We start from the raw sequence: 20,081 nt of genomic DNA, 5'->3' as shown, positions 1-20,081 counted from the left end.
CTCTCAAAGTAGTTGATTTATTCATTTTTTTTCTAACACATCTGTCAGTTATTAACAAATTGAGTTACTGTGGCAGAATAAAAAAATCTTAACTTTAGGTGAACCATTTCAAATAGTATTTCATTTTTCCCCCCCAAAGGCCAGCTTCTGGACCACACAATGAAACTCCCAAATGAGGGGATGAGTGGATTCACAGTGATGTTTAAATTTTTACATTTGACAAAACTAATGCAGTATATCTTGACAGCTATATTCAGTAGCTTAATGCTAAGCTTTTTATGCTGAATACAGAACAGAATGAATTTTCCACCAGTGTTTTGACTAGGAGGTTTTAAGATTCCTAGTCACTTAAGACAGCAGTCTGAGGCTGCTTGATAAAAACAAGCACTGGCTATTTCATAACTGCCTCATAAAAGGTCTCAATATTTAAGAGAAAAGAGAAACTCAGGGCAGAGACATTTTGAAAATATATATTTTAACCAAAATCTGGATACTAAGCAAACATCCTTTAGTAAACACCCAGAAAGAGTTGCAGCTGTGGTATTTGTGACTTAAAATAACAAGATGAAGATCTCCAAGTAAAAGATAAATGATATCGTAAAAGTTTCTTATCAAAAGAAAATACATTTTCTGATGGAATTTATGTAGAGGGACGCTTTACACTGAAGTCCATTTAATACACTGTAGAAATACTGGAACCTTTAAATTTGGAGTTCAGTTTGAATACATGCTAGGCATTATTCTTTTCTGTTTTGCTACTACATTCTCTTTTTACAAACTACAGATTAATTTTTCCTGTAAGGACACTTTTTTGGGTTTAGTTTTGTCTGTGACTATGACTACTGTAAGTTGTTGGCTTTATGGCAGAATATCAAATTCTAGATGAACTGACAAGTAGGCAGTAATGAAATAGGAGAGCTTCCCCTTTAAAAAAAATTACAACTTTAACATTATGCCAAAATGTGATACAGTCCTATTCTAAAATATATATACATATTTTCATATGGATTAGATCTACATGTCCCAAAGGGCAAATGCTCTCTTCTACAAATGAGATGGCAGGAGAATCGAGAGCCCTGGTTTGATTTGTGCAGCCTAGCAAACCACTGAAGATAAACACCAGCCCTGTTATAATTCAGTATGCAACTGAGCTAGTCTTCCACACCAGCCGAGGAAAAAAAAAAATCCTTCTTCTTTTCTCAAGTTGCCCATTTCTATCCGTTTCTGTCGAATTGCCACAATTGCCCAGATAAAACATTTGAGAGTATGTCAGCTTTAATTAATGTAACATGACCTGATCATTTCCACAGTTAAGAATAAAGAAGTTTGCATTCTTTAAATCCAAACCTCAACCTGGAGATTATGCTAAGTTGCTTCATTCATAGTCCATACTTCTCTGCTCATGTCAGGAGGACAGCATTTGTCCCCTCTAGTGATAAACAAATTATACATGAAATCAATTCCACTTCACAATCATTTTCCCTATTGGGTATTATCTTTCCTTCTCTGCTCCCTCCAGTTAAGCCCACATCCTGTAACTTGCTAATGAGCTGGGGGCTTTCTGTTCCAGGTGGCACCCCCTGCCTCGAAGTCATGACATTTCCCATTTCGAATGCTGCTGGCATTTTTCGACAGCTCCTGCTAACTAGCCTTTTTGACCTGCACTAAGAGGAACTCATCTGATCGAATCCTCTAACCTGCCAATCATTCCAGCAAATGATCTTCACAGTCACTCCCAAGGCAGGAATGGGGAAGAAAAAAAAAAAAAGGAAATGCGAACGAGGAGAATGAGGGAGTAGGCAAGCGGTTGCCTCTGCCTCTGCAGCTACCTAATGAGAATACTTTAAGTCTCTGAGGCAGCTGAAACACTGAAAAACTGGTGGGAAAATTAGGACACAACTGAATGCCTGGCTCTGTAATTACTGATTTCTTTCCATCCTGAGATCATTTTGAGAGCAACACCTCTGAGATGTGCCAGTTTCTAGAGAACACAAGAACACCCAACCTTACGTAGAGAAGATAGATTTATTTCTCCTGCCACTATCAATATGCAATTCTCATAATCCCACTCTGCCAAACAGCATCCTTTGCAGAATTAATTATGTGCTATAAGCTTGTTAAGTGTGCATTTATTTGTAAACTAGGGATGATTATCATGTTTGCCACAATGAAGAAAGGACTTCTTTTTTTTCCTAGGCATATTTTAGATGTTGCCACCATTTAGGGGTGTTGATTTTTACACATTTACATGAAAACAAACAGGTATGGTGGAGGCTGGCTTTGTGCTCAGGGAGGATTTAACACTGACAACATAGGACAATCTGGACATTCTTAATTAACGAAGATAAAATAATTTTTTCCTTCCAGATTTTTCTTGCCTGTGCACAATCAGTTTATTCAGTGGGTTCCCAGCCCACAGAATAACCCAATTACATTAGGAAGAAAGAGCCAGTACATGACTCTTTGACAGTGGATCACAACTCTAGATATCTCAGTATGAAGTAGATTTGTTGACCAACGAATGATACAATATAATTATGTGTTATCATTACACCATTGTATGTAATAATGTAAAATAAATACTGTACATGATTTAATTGCACGTGATAATCACACATCTTTCCTCATTTATAGTAATTAGGCCAATAGCCCCATTTACAGTAATTATTATATGTAATTGAGGGCATTTTACTAATTGCATTGAAAATGATAATCCAGAGCAATTAAAAATCCAAGGGCACTATACATAATGCAAACTACATTAAAAGAATGGTGATAATTTAAAGGAAAAAAAATCACCTAATATGGAAGTTAATAGTACAGTAATGGATTCCACGCATGGCATACATGGCGATATCTATTAAGAGGTAAATTTCTGTCAATTTCTGCAACTTTGGTATTGTTTTTGTACTAGAACTTGCATATTATGTCCTTAGGTAGAAAAATAATCCTTTGAATAATCTATGATGTTATCCTAACAACTCTAGGACTGTTGAAAAATTATTCTACTTGGCTGTGTGAGAGTATAGTGTGAGTGTGTGTGTGTGTGTGTGTGTGTGTGTGTGTGCGTGCGTGTGTGCATGCCATGGTAAACATCTCTCCTAAATTCCAAAAGAGACTCAGTAAATTATTCATTTGCACAACCAATTTGATGTTCTTAAAAGCTTTATTCATGGAAGCATCTCAGAGTATTGCAAACATTTTGTTAAATATACTTGTAATAATTTAGCTAAAATGTTTAACTTTGTTAGACTTGAAATACATTCGGGTTGCAGTTTTCATTACATTTGCTCTCTCTCTGGAATTTTAATGTGCTTAAGGACCTGAATCCCTGGCTTTTGTCCCAGGGTCTATCCCTCCCTGATCCCACTCCCTGTTTCTACCCAGACAAAGCTTCCATGTGAGGAATATCTCAGGAGGAGTGATGAGCATCTGTGGGACAATGGGAATAGTTTCGAGCTTCTTTTTGCCTTCCCTTCTCGACATTGTCATTTAGACATTGTCCTCCATGCATTCAAATGTCATCCTAGACCATCAGCCCACTTCAACTCAAACAGCCTCCTTTTATGCTCAGACACTTCTTAGAGCATCCGCAGACCACAAAGACTGTCTAGTGGGACTCAGCTGCTATCCTGGTATTAATAATACAATACAGTGCACTTAGGGCATAGATGATTCCCTCTGTATCCCAAATTCATAAGAATCAACATTAAATGAAAGGGAAAAATAGAGCACCTGAACTGATTATAACTACTTGTTATATGTGACTGCTAACTTCGTAATAGTTTGGCCAAGCATTCTAACAGATATCTTGCTTACTAGCCACACCACATCTCATGCCCATTACTTATAAGAAAGCTTCATTCACATTATGCTGCTGGCTAAATAGTCCCTCAGAAATTAATTTGGGTTTTCAAAAGACAGAAGATGCAAGTTGCAGTGCCTTCCCCCACCGTCACTCCACAATTTGAAAGCTCATCTGACCTGGATAATTGAATCACAAAAATATAGCTAATTTTTGAGCATGGACTGATGAACCAATTTGTGGAACATCACACCAGTTTCTTCCTCTTTTACCCATTTTGCTTTTCAAAACTCTCAGAGAAAGAAAAAAGAAGAGCAAGGGCAAATTTTAATTTTTAATTAAAAAAATGTCACTCTGAATTCTGCTTTTTAAGAAAAGCACACTGAAATAGTTAAAGGTACTGGAGCATCATGTGAGTAAAAACAATGGTTTAGAAAAACAATGTGTATGTACACGTGTGTCTGTATGTGTGTGTCTGAGAGACAGAGACAGGAAGGGATGGAGGGAGAGAAAATGAATATGATAAAGCGAATGTAGTAAAATGCAAACATTTGGGGAAAGTAGGTGAAGGGTATCAGGAATTCTATGTACTGCTCTTGTAACTTTTCTAGAAGTCCGAAATTATGCCAATATAAAAAATACTTTCAAAAATTCACCTTGGATGAAGCATGATATATTTATTTTCATTCTGCTTTGTGACAATCCCAGGACATAATTAAGCAGATTAGACAGTAAAGGCCTTCAAGTCCTTTGCTAATCCATTCATAGGGTTGGTAGTGGTAATGCAGTCTATAGATCAGAGGTGACCCAAGGAAAGGGAGGGGTGGAGAGGCAGAGAAGGAAGGGAGAGGAGAGAAGGACAGCGTCCGTAGCCCCCTATTTTGCATCAGAGTTTGGAGCAGGTAAGAGACTCTCCAGGATGGAGGGAAGCTAAGGAAAGGGGGTCGGGGGTGGGATGGGGAAACCACCAAACATTTCAGCCTCTTCTCAATCTGGTGTTCATAACATGCATTATGCATTTGTGGTTTGAAGTACTGTTGATTTCCCGATAAGATGTAGTTTTTCATCTGCAGCAATGTAGGGGTAATGACAAAAACCAGGATTCTTTCAGATAAAACCTGTGAGGGACAGGAATGTTTGTTTCCTCCTCTGCCTGTTATTTCCACAACTATTGTCAACTGCATGAAATAACAGAGATAATAAAACTGTAGTTGTTTGATAGGAAAAAAAAATCTGTAGGGTCATGCAGAAAATAAGTTCTTGCAGAAAAAGACCCAGAAAACTTCCTGTTGCTGAAGGAAAGCTATAACCAATACTTGAATTTCTTACACTGTTGTAAGTATTAATGAGTATTATCTCCCTCTGGGTCTGTAGTTGAGAAAATGCAACATCGCTTAGAAAGAACTTTCGACAAAAATATCACACAATGAGGATGTTGTTACACCATTAAAATTAGAATGTCCCTCTGTCCTTGTTTTTTCCCTTGGTAGCATACAGTCCAGGGAAGGTGCCTCCTGGCTATACTCCATGCTTTGTAGAAGCTTCTGAGACTTCTAAACCCAGAGCCATCCTCTGAGCGGTTCCTTAAGAAGAGGTTGGCCCAGTTCACAGCTCAGCAGACTGGATCAGGGCTCAGTGCTGGGCCTACAGCAATCTACAGTCAGCCAACAGCTTATGGAGTGACTGATACAACAGCCTTGCTCAAAGCATACTTTTCACGATGATGCTAATGCCAATCAGAGCTGCTTGTGAGGAAGGTTTGAATCCGAGTAAAAGAGCTCAGTGATAGACTGCCCCAGAAATAGAGACAAAGGGAAACAACAGAAGCAGGGTTCATGAATAAGCAGAAACAAGTCGGCAGGAGCCGTGAGATGAAGAGAAGATGAAAATGTTAGTTGAGAAAGTGAGCTGCCATCGTGTCACAGCACAGAGGACAGGAGCAGTTACCAGAGCTGAGTGGTGGTTAAGACGGCCAGTGAAGTGAAGCTCTTATTGGATTCTGATGGACGCTCAGTCTTTGTGAGGCTGTCTGTGCAGCTGCTTAGACTGGTGGCCTTGTTCTTCCTACCTTCCTGAAGCAACCTCAACAAAGACCACTGCTAACTGAAGAAACCTGACCATGTCCCCTTCCCCTGGAAGATCCCAACACCCACTTTCTCTTGGTCTCTCCTGATCCTGTGGCATGGCTCTCTCCAATCATCTGTCTCTGGCCCTCTCACCCTGCCGCCTGTCTTCTCACTTGAAGGCATCCATTCCTCAGACGTTTCAGGCTTTCCTTAAATGGCTATAATCTAGAACTGAAGCATATTTTTACTGATTGAATTTAGTTTAATTTTCCTGACCCCTTTTTTGGAAGTCAGGTAGGGGAAATGCTTGTCACCAGAGCTGTCTGATACAGGGCGCTGTGATGCTGGAAGGATTCTTTATCTGCCCTGTCCAGTAAAATGGCCACTGGTCATGTGTGGCTAATGAGTACCTGAAACATGGTTCTGCTATTGACGAAACAAAATTATAATTTAATTTTAATTAATTAAAAATTAAATGTAAATAGCCACACGTGGCTTAATGGTTACTTTGTTCGTCTTCCCTCAGAAGAATAGGGAAGGGAAAGGAAGGGAAGGGATGGATTTTTCTAGTCTGTCCTTATACAGTCCTGATCCAAATAAGTTGATTATTTTACTTCATAAATATATAGTTCTTGAATATTTACTGAAAATGCCATAACATGTGGTTAAAGGGCTACCTGTATTAACATCCTTTGGGATTCCTCAAAGTGCCCATTCATGGACTCTGGGAACCTGTATTTTAAAAAGCTCCTCAGGGTGTGAGAACACCTGCTCTACTGAATGTTCAGTTAGTGATGCCAGAGGGTCTTAAGCATAAATGCATTATATTCTGTCTGGAGTTTATTTTCTTTAAAAATCTTTATCTTATTTAGTTAAAATTCTGAAGCAATTTATGCATTCTACTCTGTTTACCTGGCAGCCTACTTTTAGGAAATTACTGCTTGATGACTGAGTCAACACATTTTTTTCATTGTCACATAATATTTCATGTTGATTAGGAAAGATAATATGCTATAAGGCAAGAAGGTCACCAAAATATGTATGAGGTTAACTTCTTGCACTTGAACCAAATATAATATTTTGATGTACTAGACTGATATTTGTATATTTATTATGGATTCAATAGGGTCTGAACACCAACTGATTCACTGAAAAGAGATGTTCCTTAATGAGCACATAGCATTTCAAAAAAAAAAAATCTGCCTGAAAGATTAGAGGCCATTCTTATCCCTGTATTCAGCAAAAGGAGTAGACAGACTGACCAGGCGCTTCCTGTCTCAATTATTTTGTAATTTTTATTTAGTTTTTAAGATTTTATTTTTTACAGTAATCTCTACACCCAATGTGGGGCCCGAACTTAAAACCCTGAGATCAAGAGTTGCATCCTCCACCAAATGAGCCAGCCGGGACGTCCCATTCCTGTTTCAATTTAGAATGACTGGAAAATTAAGCTCAGCATCAGGGAGTGTCTGGTATTGCTATGTGCAAATATAAGTGATGCAAATGAATGTGATACTCAATATAGCTTCTGGTCTTTTCATTGAGGGAAATTTCAATGCACAGTCTCTCAGACTTTAGGATGGTCTTTACCCTTCAATACTGATAAAAAGAGTGGGGACAACCTATAAAATCATTAGTCTAAATATCTTTAGAGGATAACAAAATGTAGGAAGCACAGTATTTTGATCATCCACTGGCACCTATCCCATTTTAAACATAGGTGCATGTAGTTTTCTTTTCATTTAATTTGGTTACAAGACTCTGAAACCAAAATTACTTTTTGCTGCAAAGAAAAATGCTTCTCATTAGCTTTTCCACTAAGGCCACTTTATGCAAATCCAGTATTATTAACTAAATAATTGAAATGGCCTTCGTATGCAAGTTTAGAGACAGTTTGGCATTGAGGTAGAGGAGGAAAATTAGGACTTAAAACACTCCCTTCTACTCAGTCTTCCAAACATTTTAAAGAAGTGATGCAATGCATTTTCCACACTGACTCTGTGCAACCCCCTGAAGAGAGGTGGCTGAAATGCTAGATTACAGTTTTAGCCTCACTGGGCCCTCAACTTCTTTCCTACCCCTCGTCTTCCCAATCTCTCTGGGGTTTACAAAGAACCGGGACATTTGAGGAAGATTTAACATGCCACAGCTTGCTCTGAACAGTTAATTAATTCATCAACAACAAAATCAAAATCTAGGGAATTACATGTTTTTCTGTATGAATACTCTTATTTATGGTAGACTTTTTATTCTGTCATGTCTACAATATAGACATTAATATTCAGCTATTGGTCAGAAAAACTTCCATTGTTCAGATGTATCAGGCCAATGTACTGCATTATTTGCTCTCTAAGACAGCCTCATGTAGTAAAATTAAAAACCCACAAAGGTGAGAAATTAAAATGGTTTCTTTTTCTGCTGACTGACAGAAAACTCTTAGAATCCAGCTTCTCTGCAGCTTTTTTTAAAGTTTATTTATTTTGAGAGAGAGGTTGCATGTGAGTGAGGGAGGGGCAGAGAGAAAGAATTCCAAGCAGGCTCTGCACTGTCAGTGTAGAGCCCGAAGCAGGGCTCAAACTCAGGAACCATGAGATCGTGACTTGACCCAAAATCGAGTCAGATGCTTAACCGACTGAGCCATCCAGGGGCCCCTCCCTGCAGCTTTTCAGAGAAAAGAAAACATAGATGTTTCTTCAATATAATGTCGAATGAAGCCGAGGTATTTGGATTTGGAAGAAAGCAACAAAAACAATAAATCTGAGCTTTGAAAGTTTACGTGATATGGAGAAAACTCATAGAGAACATATTTGTATCATTATCAAATAATTCTAGAAGAAGCAGTTCCTATAACCTTAAATCTATTTTAAAAAGATATACTGCAAAGAAAATACATTTTTGTAAGGGCTTTCGAATACTAATGATTGCAGTTCTGAGCACCTCTTTTAAAGCCTCTTTCCAATTAGTAACTTTTGAGACCTTATGGGCAATGCTTCTGTCCAGTCAGCTTGATTTATTTTTGCCAGGAGAAGCTGACCTGGAAGACCTTCTAGCAGCTTTGACTGGCTAGACTCAGGTCAGAAAGATCCTAAAAGAGCAGAGAAGAAAAGACACACAGCTCTGTGACCGAAGTTCAAACTTGCTGTATGGGAAGCAGCACCAATAAAGTTCACCTTTTGTTTTGTTTTACTGAACTGGCTACTGGATTTATAAAGCCAGGGGCCCTCATGATGGTAATACAGGTTAAATGCTTTGAAAAGCATGTGCTACAAACCTAATGAATTAAAACCGGTCTCAGAACCAGGAAGTAACTCAGCTTACTCTGTGTGACCAACTGAAATTCAGAATGGGAGTACAAACACCATTGAGGGAATGAAGTTGTGCTTCTAGGTAACTTTTTACCCAGTGGGGGGAAATAACCTGAAGAATGAAGAATCTTACTCTTATGTATGTAGTAGCAAGTCTGTTAGTAACATTTTCTGACTGGCATTTATACACCTTGTTTTATCTGGGGATCTTTCACCCCCAACCATTCATAAATCACCACCCTACTCCCAAGAGGTCAAAATTTGCCCCCACATTGAATGTATGCAAAAGCTGAGTCCCCAGCATAGCTCAAGGTATTGGCAAATCACCCAGAAGACAACGCGGACAGTATAATTTGTTCTTTTTGCCATGCTGGCAATTGACCCTGTTAACATATTTCATGTGAAGAGGCAGAAGGAAGACAGACTCTTGCAATGCTGTCTATCTAGATCCTTCCATTCACCAGAACATTTAATTATTGAACATCCACATGAGCAAGGAGCAAATATGGGATAGCAAATTAAAAAAAGCCCTCCCCACAAAAAAGTGTGTTCTCTATTTACTTCAGTTATGTTAAACAGAAAGATATATATATATATATATATATATATATATATATATATATAGGCATAAAATAAAAAAAAAAAAAACCCAGACATTTCCATCTGGTAATAAAGACACAGCCTTTTCAGAATTTGCTGTCTTATACTTGTTTCTGTGAAGCATGTGTGTCTGTAACAGGCCAGCATGCTAGAGATCGCCTTGTTTGGATTATGCTTTTTCTCTGCAGAATAGTAAAGGTCAAAGAATCGAATAGGAAAAAAGAAAAGCTTCATCATGATAAGGTCTGTACTAGGGGCCATGTAGGAATCAAAAGTGAGCTAAGTGGCCCACACAGCAGCTAAGTTAAACTAGGGAGCACACATCCTTTCCAAGGGAAGCAGCCATGATTCAGTTATATGTATAAAATTCTGGCAGGAATGTGAGTGCAGTACTGCCAGAGTTGCTGATTTAAAAAAAAATGCCAAGAATCCAGACTGTGTAAAATCTCTCCATTTTAAAATGAAAGCAACTAATTTAAAAAATTGTGTGGGCCAAATAAAGCAAGTCTGTGACTTAGGATATCGCTCAAGGTTAACCTTTTTCTAACCTCCACAAAGAATGTGTGAGTAGTTAAAATGATTTGCTTATAATTGAAATGGTTTGTTTATGACTGCATAAATAAAATACAATTTTGGCCGGGATCTAGTAGGTACCTAAATATATGACTAACTGTACTCTCCTTAGTAGAACCTGTGATCAATGCCATAATGAACATAAGAGATTCATAAGACATTTAGGGGAAAAAATCAATCTGAAATATTTCATGTAAAAGATCTGTTCAATATCTATTCATTATTACTTTCCAGGCAAAGTAGGTCATCTTACCTGTGCTCTCTTGAGAATGTTGTGCTCATCAGTGCTTGCTATTTGATAGACTTTTGCCATAACTATTGTTTTTCCCAAAGGCCCGCATGCTTTCTCCAGCTTCTGGCTGCAATCTTACGTTTGGGACGGTAAAAATAGAAGACACTGTGGACAGAATGAAAAGTTGCCATTTATATATTATGTTATAGATATGCTTACAAACTTTCATTTTAGAAAATGGAGACTGAGATGCAATTCTAGATGTCCTGCACAGGGAACATCGTGGTATGTCTTGGTCGCTGAAAAGTCAAGTGGTAACAGCCACAGACACATTTACACAGATTTATACACACATATGATATCACGATATCATGAAGTAATATTCATGCTCATATTTCTCCGATCTAGAAAAATTAACTTGGATTGTAAACAACATATCTTGCCCTTTCTTTATGCCATTCTTTCGCTCATTCACTGGAGAAATATTTATTGAGCCCCACACTGTTCTAGGTATTTTGGAAACCTGTAGTGTATAAATCAGAATGAAAAGAAATCCCTGTTCTTATTGATTCCATTTCGGAGAGACATGATAAGCAATCAAACAAATATATCAGCTAGTAGTAAGTGTTATGAAGAAAAATAAAGCATGGAAAAGAAACTGAGTGGAAGAAGGTCAGTGAAGGCTTTCTCGATAAGGTGCATTTGAGCAGACACTCAAGGAGGTGAGAGAGCAAGCCATGCACATATTTTGAGGATAAGCAAGCATAAACTATAGGAAGAGGAAACAACAGGAGAAGACACTAAGGAGAAAGGAAAGAAGCAGGCAAAACAGAATGGTGCTGTAAAAATACAGGTGAAAGAACATGGTGAGTAACGTGGGGCAGGGTGATAGCAGTGAAGAAGGGAGGAATGGTGTGTGTGTGTGTGTGTGTGTGTGTGTGTGTGTGCATGTGTGCGTGCATGTGTTTATTTTTTTTCTAGAGAGAGAACAGGGAAAGGGCAGAGAGAGAGAGAGAGAGAGAGAGAGAGAGAGAATCCCAAGCAGGCTCTGCACTGTCAGCACAGAGCCTGATGTGGGGCTTGAACCCATGAACTGTGAGATTATGACCTGAGACAAAATCAAGAGTCGGACGCTTAACTGACTGAGCCACCCAGGCATCCCCACCCCACCAACTTTTAAAAAATTTTTATTTATTTATTTATTTATTTATTTATTTATTTGAGAGAGAGAGAGAGAGAGAGAGAGAAAGAGAGAGCGAGCGAGAGAGCAAGGGGGGGGCAGAGAGAAGGAATGGTGTGTTCTAGCACCAACACGGTCTGTGGAAGGATTGGGCTGGAGTGTGACAAAAGAGGAGCCATCAAGGACAACTTTCACCAGTTGGAAGAATGATGTTGCCATTTATTGACAAGGGGAAACATACGGGAGGAGCAGGTCTGGAGGAAAAGATCAGGAGTTCAATTTTGGTAGTATTCAATTTGAGATGCCTACTAGAGGGCCACATGTACATGTTGAGTAGTTGCTCGAATATGCAAGTCTGGAGCCAAGAAAGGTGGGACTGGAGATAGAAATCTGGAAGCTGTCAGTGTGTAGATGATACTTAAATCATGAGACCGAATGAGATCATGTAGGCTCTAGGGAGTGTATGCAGATAGAAAGATCTGAGGATTATGCTCCAGGGCACTCTAAAAGTGAGAGGTCTGGCAGATGAGAACTCCACAAAGAAGTCTGAAAGGGACAATTTAGGGAGGCAAAAGGAAAGCCATGAAAGAGTCCTGTCCTGGAATCCAAGTGAAGGAAATGTTACTAGGAAGGGATAGTAGACAGTTGTGTTGGATTCTGTTGATGGACTGAGATGAGGGCTGGGAAAAGACCAGGACGGAGACTTTGAGAACATCAGTTCCAGAGTGTTGGGCACCAAAGCCTAGTTCAGAAGGATTCACAAGAGGGGCGCCTGGGTGGCTCAGTTGGTTAAAGTGCCCAACTCTTCATTTCAGCTCAGGTCATGATCTCACGGTTCATGAGAACGAGCCCCATGACAGACTCTTAGCTGACAGTGCAGAGCCTGCTTGGGATTTCTCTCTCCCTCTCTCTATCCCTCTTCTACCTACTCTCTCTCTCCCAAAATAAATAAACTTAAAAAAAAAAAAAAGGATTCACAAGAGAATGGAAGTCTAGGAACTGGAAACAGCAAATACATTTGAACTGGGTATGTTTGTTTTATTTTTTTAATTTTTACTTATACATTTTTATTCTTATTTATTTACCTACTTTTAAGAAGACAGTGTGGAGCTACATTAATGGCATAATGTTGTTTTAGGATAATACATAGGAATGAGTAGGAAAACTTATAAACCTTAGAGCTGGAAAGGTCCTTAGGGACCACTGGGTCTCTAAATAAGATCAGAAATCCACAGAGACCAAGGCATTTGCCCAAAGTTGCCCAGCTAGTTACCACGTGGAGCTGAAGCTAGAACCCAGGTGGTCTGATTCCCAGTTCAGTGCTCTTCTCGCTGCATCAATTTGTTGGCCTTCTTTTACTGCAGATCTGAGTTTTGTGAATTAGCAAATGAATGTAATAAAATCAAGGACTCTCTGCTATGAAGTGTATTTTGTTCATTTACTTTGACAAGGGTAGTTCAGCTTCAATAATTTATGTAACTTGATAGTATACACAGGAGAATGCCCTGTGGTGTATTTGGGAAAAGTAATGAATTTCTTCTAAATCAGCCCTCCGTTTACTTCCCTGCAATTAAATTTCTGTGAAGAAGTGGGGCAAGGCTGTTGGGGTTTCAGGACAGAGGGAGAATGACAGGGTGCCACCGAATTAGCCAGCTTTAACTACCAGATCCCCAGGTATCACTATTCTTGCTCGATAAATTTATAATTCCCCCTTTGGTGGCACACTAACACATTACTTCTAAGTTCTGGTATTATGTAAACTGGTGAGATTTTAAGCGACAGCACAAGAAAGAAAGATATTATATTGTTAAATGTTCTTCCAAAGCAAATAAGTGTCTGACATAAGCATACAACTTACTTTTTATATTAATCCATGGAACAACTGCATGCTTTGTGTAACCAGATTCTATAACACTTGATACTCTTCTCGCAGAGTCTGATATAATAAAGTAGGCCAAGAAGGCTCTTTTAATTTATTTTTGTTCCATTTTCTCCTTTTAACCTGGCTTTGCTTCTGCTTGCATAAGTATTTTCCTTTTGTGGACATTCTTTTAAAAAAAAATGCTATAAACTATCTTTAAGAATGTAGGCATTGTGGACTGAATTGTGTTCCTCCCAAATTCGTATGTTGAAGCCTTCATCCCCAGTGTGATGGTATTTGGAGATGGAGTCTTTTGGGTGATAATTTGGGTTAGATGAGGTCGTGAGGGTGAGGCCCACATGATGACATTTGCGGCTTTGTAAGAAGAGGGAGAGAGAGAGACAGAGATCGATCTCTCTGCCATGTGAGGATATAGCAAGATGGCTTTCTGCAAGCCTGGAAGAGGCTTTGCCAGGAACAAAATATGCCAGCACCTTAATTGTGGACATCCCAGTCTCCAGAACTATGAGAAATGAATGTTAATTGTTTAAGCCCCCACAGTCTAGGTATATTTTGTTATAGCAGCCTGAGCGGACCAATACAGGGAGGTTCCTGGAATTGATGAACCTAAACCAGTACTTGGTTGCTTAATACAATCCATTCATTGGTTCTGCAACACTTCTTCCCAGGTGGACCTCCTTCCAAATCCCCTTGAAAAGGAAGCACATGAGGGTAACGCCCTTGCTGCTGCCATTTGCCAGGTGGTGAACTTTTAGAAGACTCAATACCAATGTGAAATTTAATTTGAATAATTTCTAAGTATAGTCTGCAGAATATTAACCTAGATAACAGAGTCCCTGGAAGCAGTCATTTCACCTTGGTTCCCGAAGTTTCCAAAGCCGAGGAATTTTGTTTTGTAAACATGTTTACAAGGACCACCACGTTGTTCTAAATGGAAATGGCTATAGTATTTAATACTGGGATTGTCCTTTCTTGCGACTGGATTTATGCTTCATAATGATTATCTACTAGACACAGAAATAGCATTTCTGTGACTCAAAATTGTTACCGGAGGCATTTAGCAGAATCTTGCTTTAAAAATATAATGATTTTTCATCTTTATTCTCCCCCCTTCAAAAGGTTTCACTGCTCCTGATGTTTAACGTTATGCAAAGACGTGTTTCTGCCAATGAATATCGCCTTATGGTTATGCTTCTGCAAATAGCCTGCTGTGAGCTGATAAAGGGATTAATGCAGCCAAAATTCTTAATCTGTGAAATTACAAATTAAATTCTCATATTAAAAATACCACCCTGAGGTATTTTTTGTGGTTTTAATTCCCCTCTGGTGTTCTGCATACATTGTGCTTGTTAATGACGAGGACAAGGCTGTCTCCGGTGGCAGCCTGCTGCCGAGTGATAATGTGCAGGCATTTACTTACTGATAGAAACTGGATTTAACCACTGGCTGATAAACTAAGTGGCAAGTGGGTAATAAGTCCATATTAACAGAAAAGTACCACTACAGAATTCAGAATTCATAGACCATCAAAATCCTGGCTTAAACTCAATCATCGAGTCAGATGGGATTGAGATGTCACCAAGGAGGAGTGATATTAAGTTACAAGTTATACTAAATAGGAAAACAAACCATATGTTTGAATTTGATGAGCCAAAAACTAATGGACCCATTTATATCTCTTTTTCTCAGTATAGGAAGATAGATCACTAATTCATTATTTTTCCATAGAAATTTTATCTTAAAAAAAATGGGAATAGCTAGCATAATGGTCAGTGGGTAGAGTTTTAGAAAGAAAGTAGGGCAGAGTATAGAATAAATATGGGTTGGGAATATATAAAATATTAAGGAAGACTTACTAAGCATAAGGGGGAGTAGTGGATTAATATATCTATAGACAGTTTAGGGTAAAAAAAAAGAAATTCAAATTAAATGTGGGATATCAAAAATGATTTAGGGTAGAAATACCCAGAGGAGTTGTTACTTGGGACTTAGCTGCAAAATAAAGGGTGATGTTGTCAAGGAGAATCTAATACTACAATGGGAGAAAAAGTTTAAAGTCTAGGAGATTAAATAACTTTATGTTATGTATGGTAAGTATGTACCCAAGGATTAATAAATATATTATAAATATCTATGCATACATGCAGTATATTAATTTTTAAGGCAGTCAGAAAAGAGTATGGGAAGGAATATGTAGAACTGGCATTTGGAAAAGAACGCATCGCCATTGAACAAAAATGTTCTTACTGCAACAGTGTTTCGCAAAATTTCACAAGAATTCTGTTTCACACGTTGGAAGAAAGATGAGATCCTCCCAGCCATAAATCTCCCAAATATTTAAAATGTAATTGAAAAAGGCTGTGTAAATATGAACACTTTTGTAAAAACAAAACAAAAACCCACCCAGGAATGTGTTTTGTTTTAAAAAGATCCAGAGAGGAGCTGTCTGTATGAATACCAAAAGCATTTGTAGTTAAAATGAATTACAAGTCTTCGGTTCCTACATGTCAATTCAGTGCATTAGCCAATTGCCAACTCTTTGTCAGCTCACTGCATAGCAGCCCTTTTTACCGTTATTGTTACAACCAAGATGGTCTCTGAGAATCAAACAAAAATGAATCATTTCTCCTCTGTGTACTGCAGCCAGTTAAAAAGTACTCCATGCATGAAGCACTAAATATGTAAATCATATTTTCCTTTTCCTTTATGACTGCTCAGATCATTCTTTTGGACACATACATAATCAAATACAAAGACATGCAGTTGCAGACTGCAGAGCAGAGATAGCAAAAAAAGGAATCCATTTTCTTCCTCTGTCTGGTAAGCTAGGAATTGAATGGCAGGATTCCACTAAATATATACACACATGACTCCCTTTCCCTCATTCTCTCTCTCTCTCTCTCAATCTCTCACTAGCTCTCCCCCAACCCTTGCATATAAATACATACACACACATATATGTGTACATGTAATGAGTATGCAAACATACATAATCTTGCATATGCACACATAAAAACATGAACCTTCTATAAATATGTTACACATAGATGCTACAATGATACGGCTTCTTTGATTGGATGTTTCAGATTTGTCATACTCACTATCGGTCAGTTCCCATAGCCGTGGGGGCAGGTCACTAAAATACTCGTGGCTCAAGGCAGCCTGTGCTGATAGTCTGTTCTTTGGGGAACACTGTAGGAGCTTGGAGGCCAGATCCTCTGCATAATTCACATAGCTGAGCCTGAAAACACAAGCAAAAAAGAGAGAAATCAGACCAAACAAGAAAATCCACTAAATAAGACATAAAGTTCACCTAATTGTTTTTGGAACTTATTTATTCCTGGCCAAAAAGCAAGTTAAATTATCTGCTGAAAATAAAAAGAAGCAGAATTCATGTTGGTTCTCAGAGTATCTGTTAATTTAAACTAGCTTTTACTCTCGATATCTCCGTTTCATTGATTTAAAACATTTCTAGTATAAGTAAAGGGTTGATACTTTCAGGATAGAACAAGGTGCCGAGATAGAAAATTTCAGGAGATAATTTATCAAAGAGTTACCAGAATTTGTTCACAGAATCTACCTATTGCATATACATCTGGATACATTTATAGGAAAGTTAATACAAAATAATTAGGAGAATTAAAATAAAACTACTATTAAGTTCTCTAGTTACTGAAGTTACTTTTCCTCTAAGAATTTACATTTTCTTACATTGAATATAAAATTATTGGCATAAGTACCCTGTCACATATCAACAATCATAATATTAACATGAAGTTAACAAAGGGAATATGTATAACCCACATGGGGCTGAATTAATTCAAGATGATCATTAAAACAATGGTAGATAGAAACTATGTGTCTTAAGATTACCAAAGAAGCAGAGAAGTCAAATCTCCCATGTGGTACAACTTCCAAATGCATACCAGATCACACAGTCCAGCCCGGCCTTGGTTTTCGTGGAATCTCTGTTTCACAACTCAGCACAATCAAGCTCAGATAATTAACATAAAAATGATAATAGAAGTATTCCTGATAATGGCTGACATTGATGGATAGTTGAACACGTGTCAAGCACCTTCGTAGGCACTTTCCACACACCCTTGTATTTATTTAGTTGACCAAGGGAACTCTGTTTCCATCTAATGGCAGTGCAAGTGGATTACTCAATTAGCACGTTGAGTGGATTTAAACCCATCTACAATTACTTGACTCTAAAGTGGTTTGCATTTGTTTCAGAAAATTTCTAAAGGCAACCCGTGGATTCCTGAGTGTCTGCTGTAACAAGGTGCAATAAAGGACACTGACTCTCAGAAAGAGCCAGAAAGTGTGAGGGCAAGTTGCATCTGCTGGTGAGTATTTTTTCAAAAGTCTTGAAGCTACTAAGCACATGGTCAATGAACTTTCTTCAATAACCAACAATTCTCCCCCTTCTTGTACTCAAGCTGCTCTTCAGCATTGATTTAAAATTGTTATAGGGGAGGGGAGGATTGAAAGTGAGGAAGAAGAAAGGAGGTAATGAATTCGGGGAGCAAAAGAAGCAGGGAAAGAGCAAAGAAAAATACTACTCGGAGGACCCCCCCAAGAGGCCTCTCTAAGTCTTCATAAATGAAGGTCTTACAGATGGGTTCAGTATTTGCTGTAGTGGCTGTTTAAAAAACAACTTATCAGTGGATTGGTTTTAAATGTCTCAGCCTGGAAAAGACAAATTGGTCCACAGGAAAAGGAAGCATTCTCTAAATTCTCTACAGTTTGTTTGTTTTTTTCCTCCTTTCCTTTAAGAGGGGCCACAGCCATCCATATTATTGCTTCCTCTTCCTAAGATTTTCATTATTATAAACTTCATTAACATCTTTTAAAATACCAAAGGCAAAGTTTGAGATTAGGTAAAGTTCATGGTAAAAGCTGCACTTATATTGAATGTACATTTTATATGTAATCATGGTGAACATGATCATTGGTATCAATTTTACATAGCTTTGATGAAACAGAACAACAATGCCAGACTGAGACTAGATTGGAGTTTTGGGGCTTAATTCTGTTACAAGAGTGATGAACCACCTTATGTCTACAGTCCTTCCAGCTCCAATATGCAATGAATCACAATCTGTATAACTGTCGATTACATTCAGACTTAGTGTATATAATACCTAAATATAAAGAATTAACTGATATAAGACAATTCCATTTCACCTTCCCCAAATGGACTAACGTCAAACCTTAAGGTTGATGAGATAATCAAATGCTTATTTGTGATATGCAGGCTATATACAAATATTTAAATTATCACAAAATTATTTTAATTTAGAATGCTTGCTATTTCCTCATTTGCATTTCAAGAACCACTTTTATTCCAACTCTCCACATTTTCAACATCACCGTCTGTCATTTCGTGAACCACTTTCTGAGTCCATCCAAGTTGTTTGAGATATGACACTTCCAGGATACCTTATTTGGACATCTTTTCCCAAGCCATAAGTGCACGTTATCAGAATGCCAGAACGATTTGGTTGTCTTCACTTTCTATTTAAAAATCTTCCCTTGTAATTCCATTAAATTTTGTTTTATATATTCTAGAGCTGGGTAATTTAATGTGTAATAGTTTAGCACTTTTATCTTTCCCTGGTAAATTTAGTCTTTAATCTCTCTGTAGTGAACTTCTTTATTTTCAGTAAAGCTTTTGGACTAACGTTCATTTTTTTTTTTCTTATGTTCATTTAATGACCTCAGCTTTTGTTTAGTACTTGCCTGGTGTACCTTTGTCATTTTCTTACTTTTAATGTTTCCTATCCATAATTTTAAGATACCTCTTTCACAAATAGTATATAGCTGGATTTAATATTTATCCAAGGAGAAAATTTAGTCCATTTACAGTTTGTGATTACTGACATATTTGGAACTACTACTAACATCTTAATACTGCATTCTATTTTATTCTTATGTTTTTTTCTCTTTTCCTGCCTTCTTTTAAATTGAATTTTAAAACTGAAGATCTCCATCCTCTATTTTAGAAGTTACACATTCTATTTCTGTTTAATGACTACTCTTAGCTTTTTCTTTCTTTCTTCTTTCTCATTTCAGTATTTATTTAGATGTTTAAACTCTTGCACTAAGTTTTTACAAGCTGATGGGCACTGACAAATTGTTTTTCCTGAAGAACTGTAATTATACATTCCAGACATTATAAATATACGATTGAACATTAATACCCAGCACCAATTGTCTTACCAATAAATATTGTTACACAGATCAACAGGAAAATAAAATATTAGACATCTACTCAATTCATTAGCAGAAACTAAATTCTCTTTTTACACGATTGGGAGAGAAGGAAAAAGTTCACACTTTTTTTTTTTTTAATTTTTTTTTCAACGTTTATTTATTTTTGGGACAGAGAGAGACAGAGCATGAACGGGCGAGGGGCAGAGAGAGAGGGAG

At 37.8% G+C, this 20,081-nt stretch overlaps 1 protein-coding gene across 9 annotated transcripts in view; it reads right to left on the bottom strand.

Moving 5' to 3' along the window:
• Positions 1 to 20,081, bottom strand: part of CDK14 (cyclin dependent kinase 14) — a 674,504-nt gene that overhangs the window by 152,682 nt on the left and 501,741 nt on the right. For all 9 annotated transcript variants that reach the window (XM_045053225.1, XM_045053222.1, XM_045053223.1 and 6 more), the window contains 2 exons: positions 16,745 to 16,884; positions 10,603 to 10,746 (listed from right to left, as the gene is read on the bottom strand). In XM_045053225.1, coding sequence (XP_044909160.1) covers positions 10,631 to 10,746; positions 16,745 to 16,884 — 256 coding nt within the window. In that variant the 3' untranslated portion in view covers positions 10,603 to 10,630. The remainder of the gene's footprint in view (positions 1 to 10,602; positions 10,747 to 16,744; positions 16,885 to 20,081) is intronic.

The sequence above is a fragment of the Felis catus genome, chromosome A2 (assembly GCF_018350175.1).
Source record: "Felis catus isolate Fca126 chromosome A2, F.catus_Fca126_mat1.0, whole genome shotgun sequence".
Classification (NCBI taxonomy): Eukaryota; Metazoa; Chordata; class Mammalia; order Carnivora; family Felidae; genus Felis; species Felis catus.
Note: the sequence above shows the minus strand (reverse complement) of the source record. Positions and strands in the feature narration are given on the sequence as shown.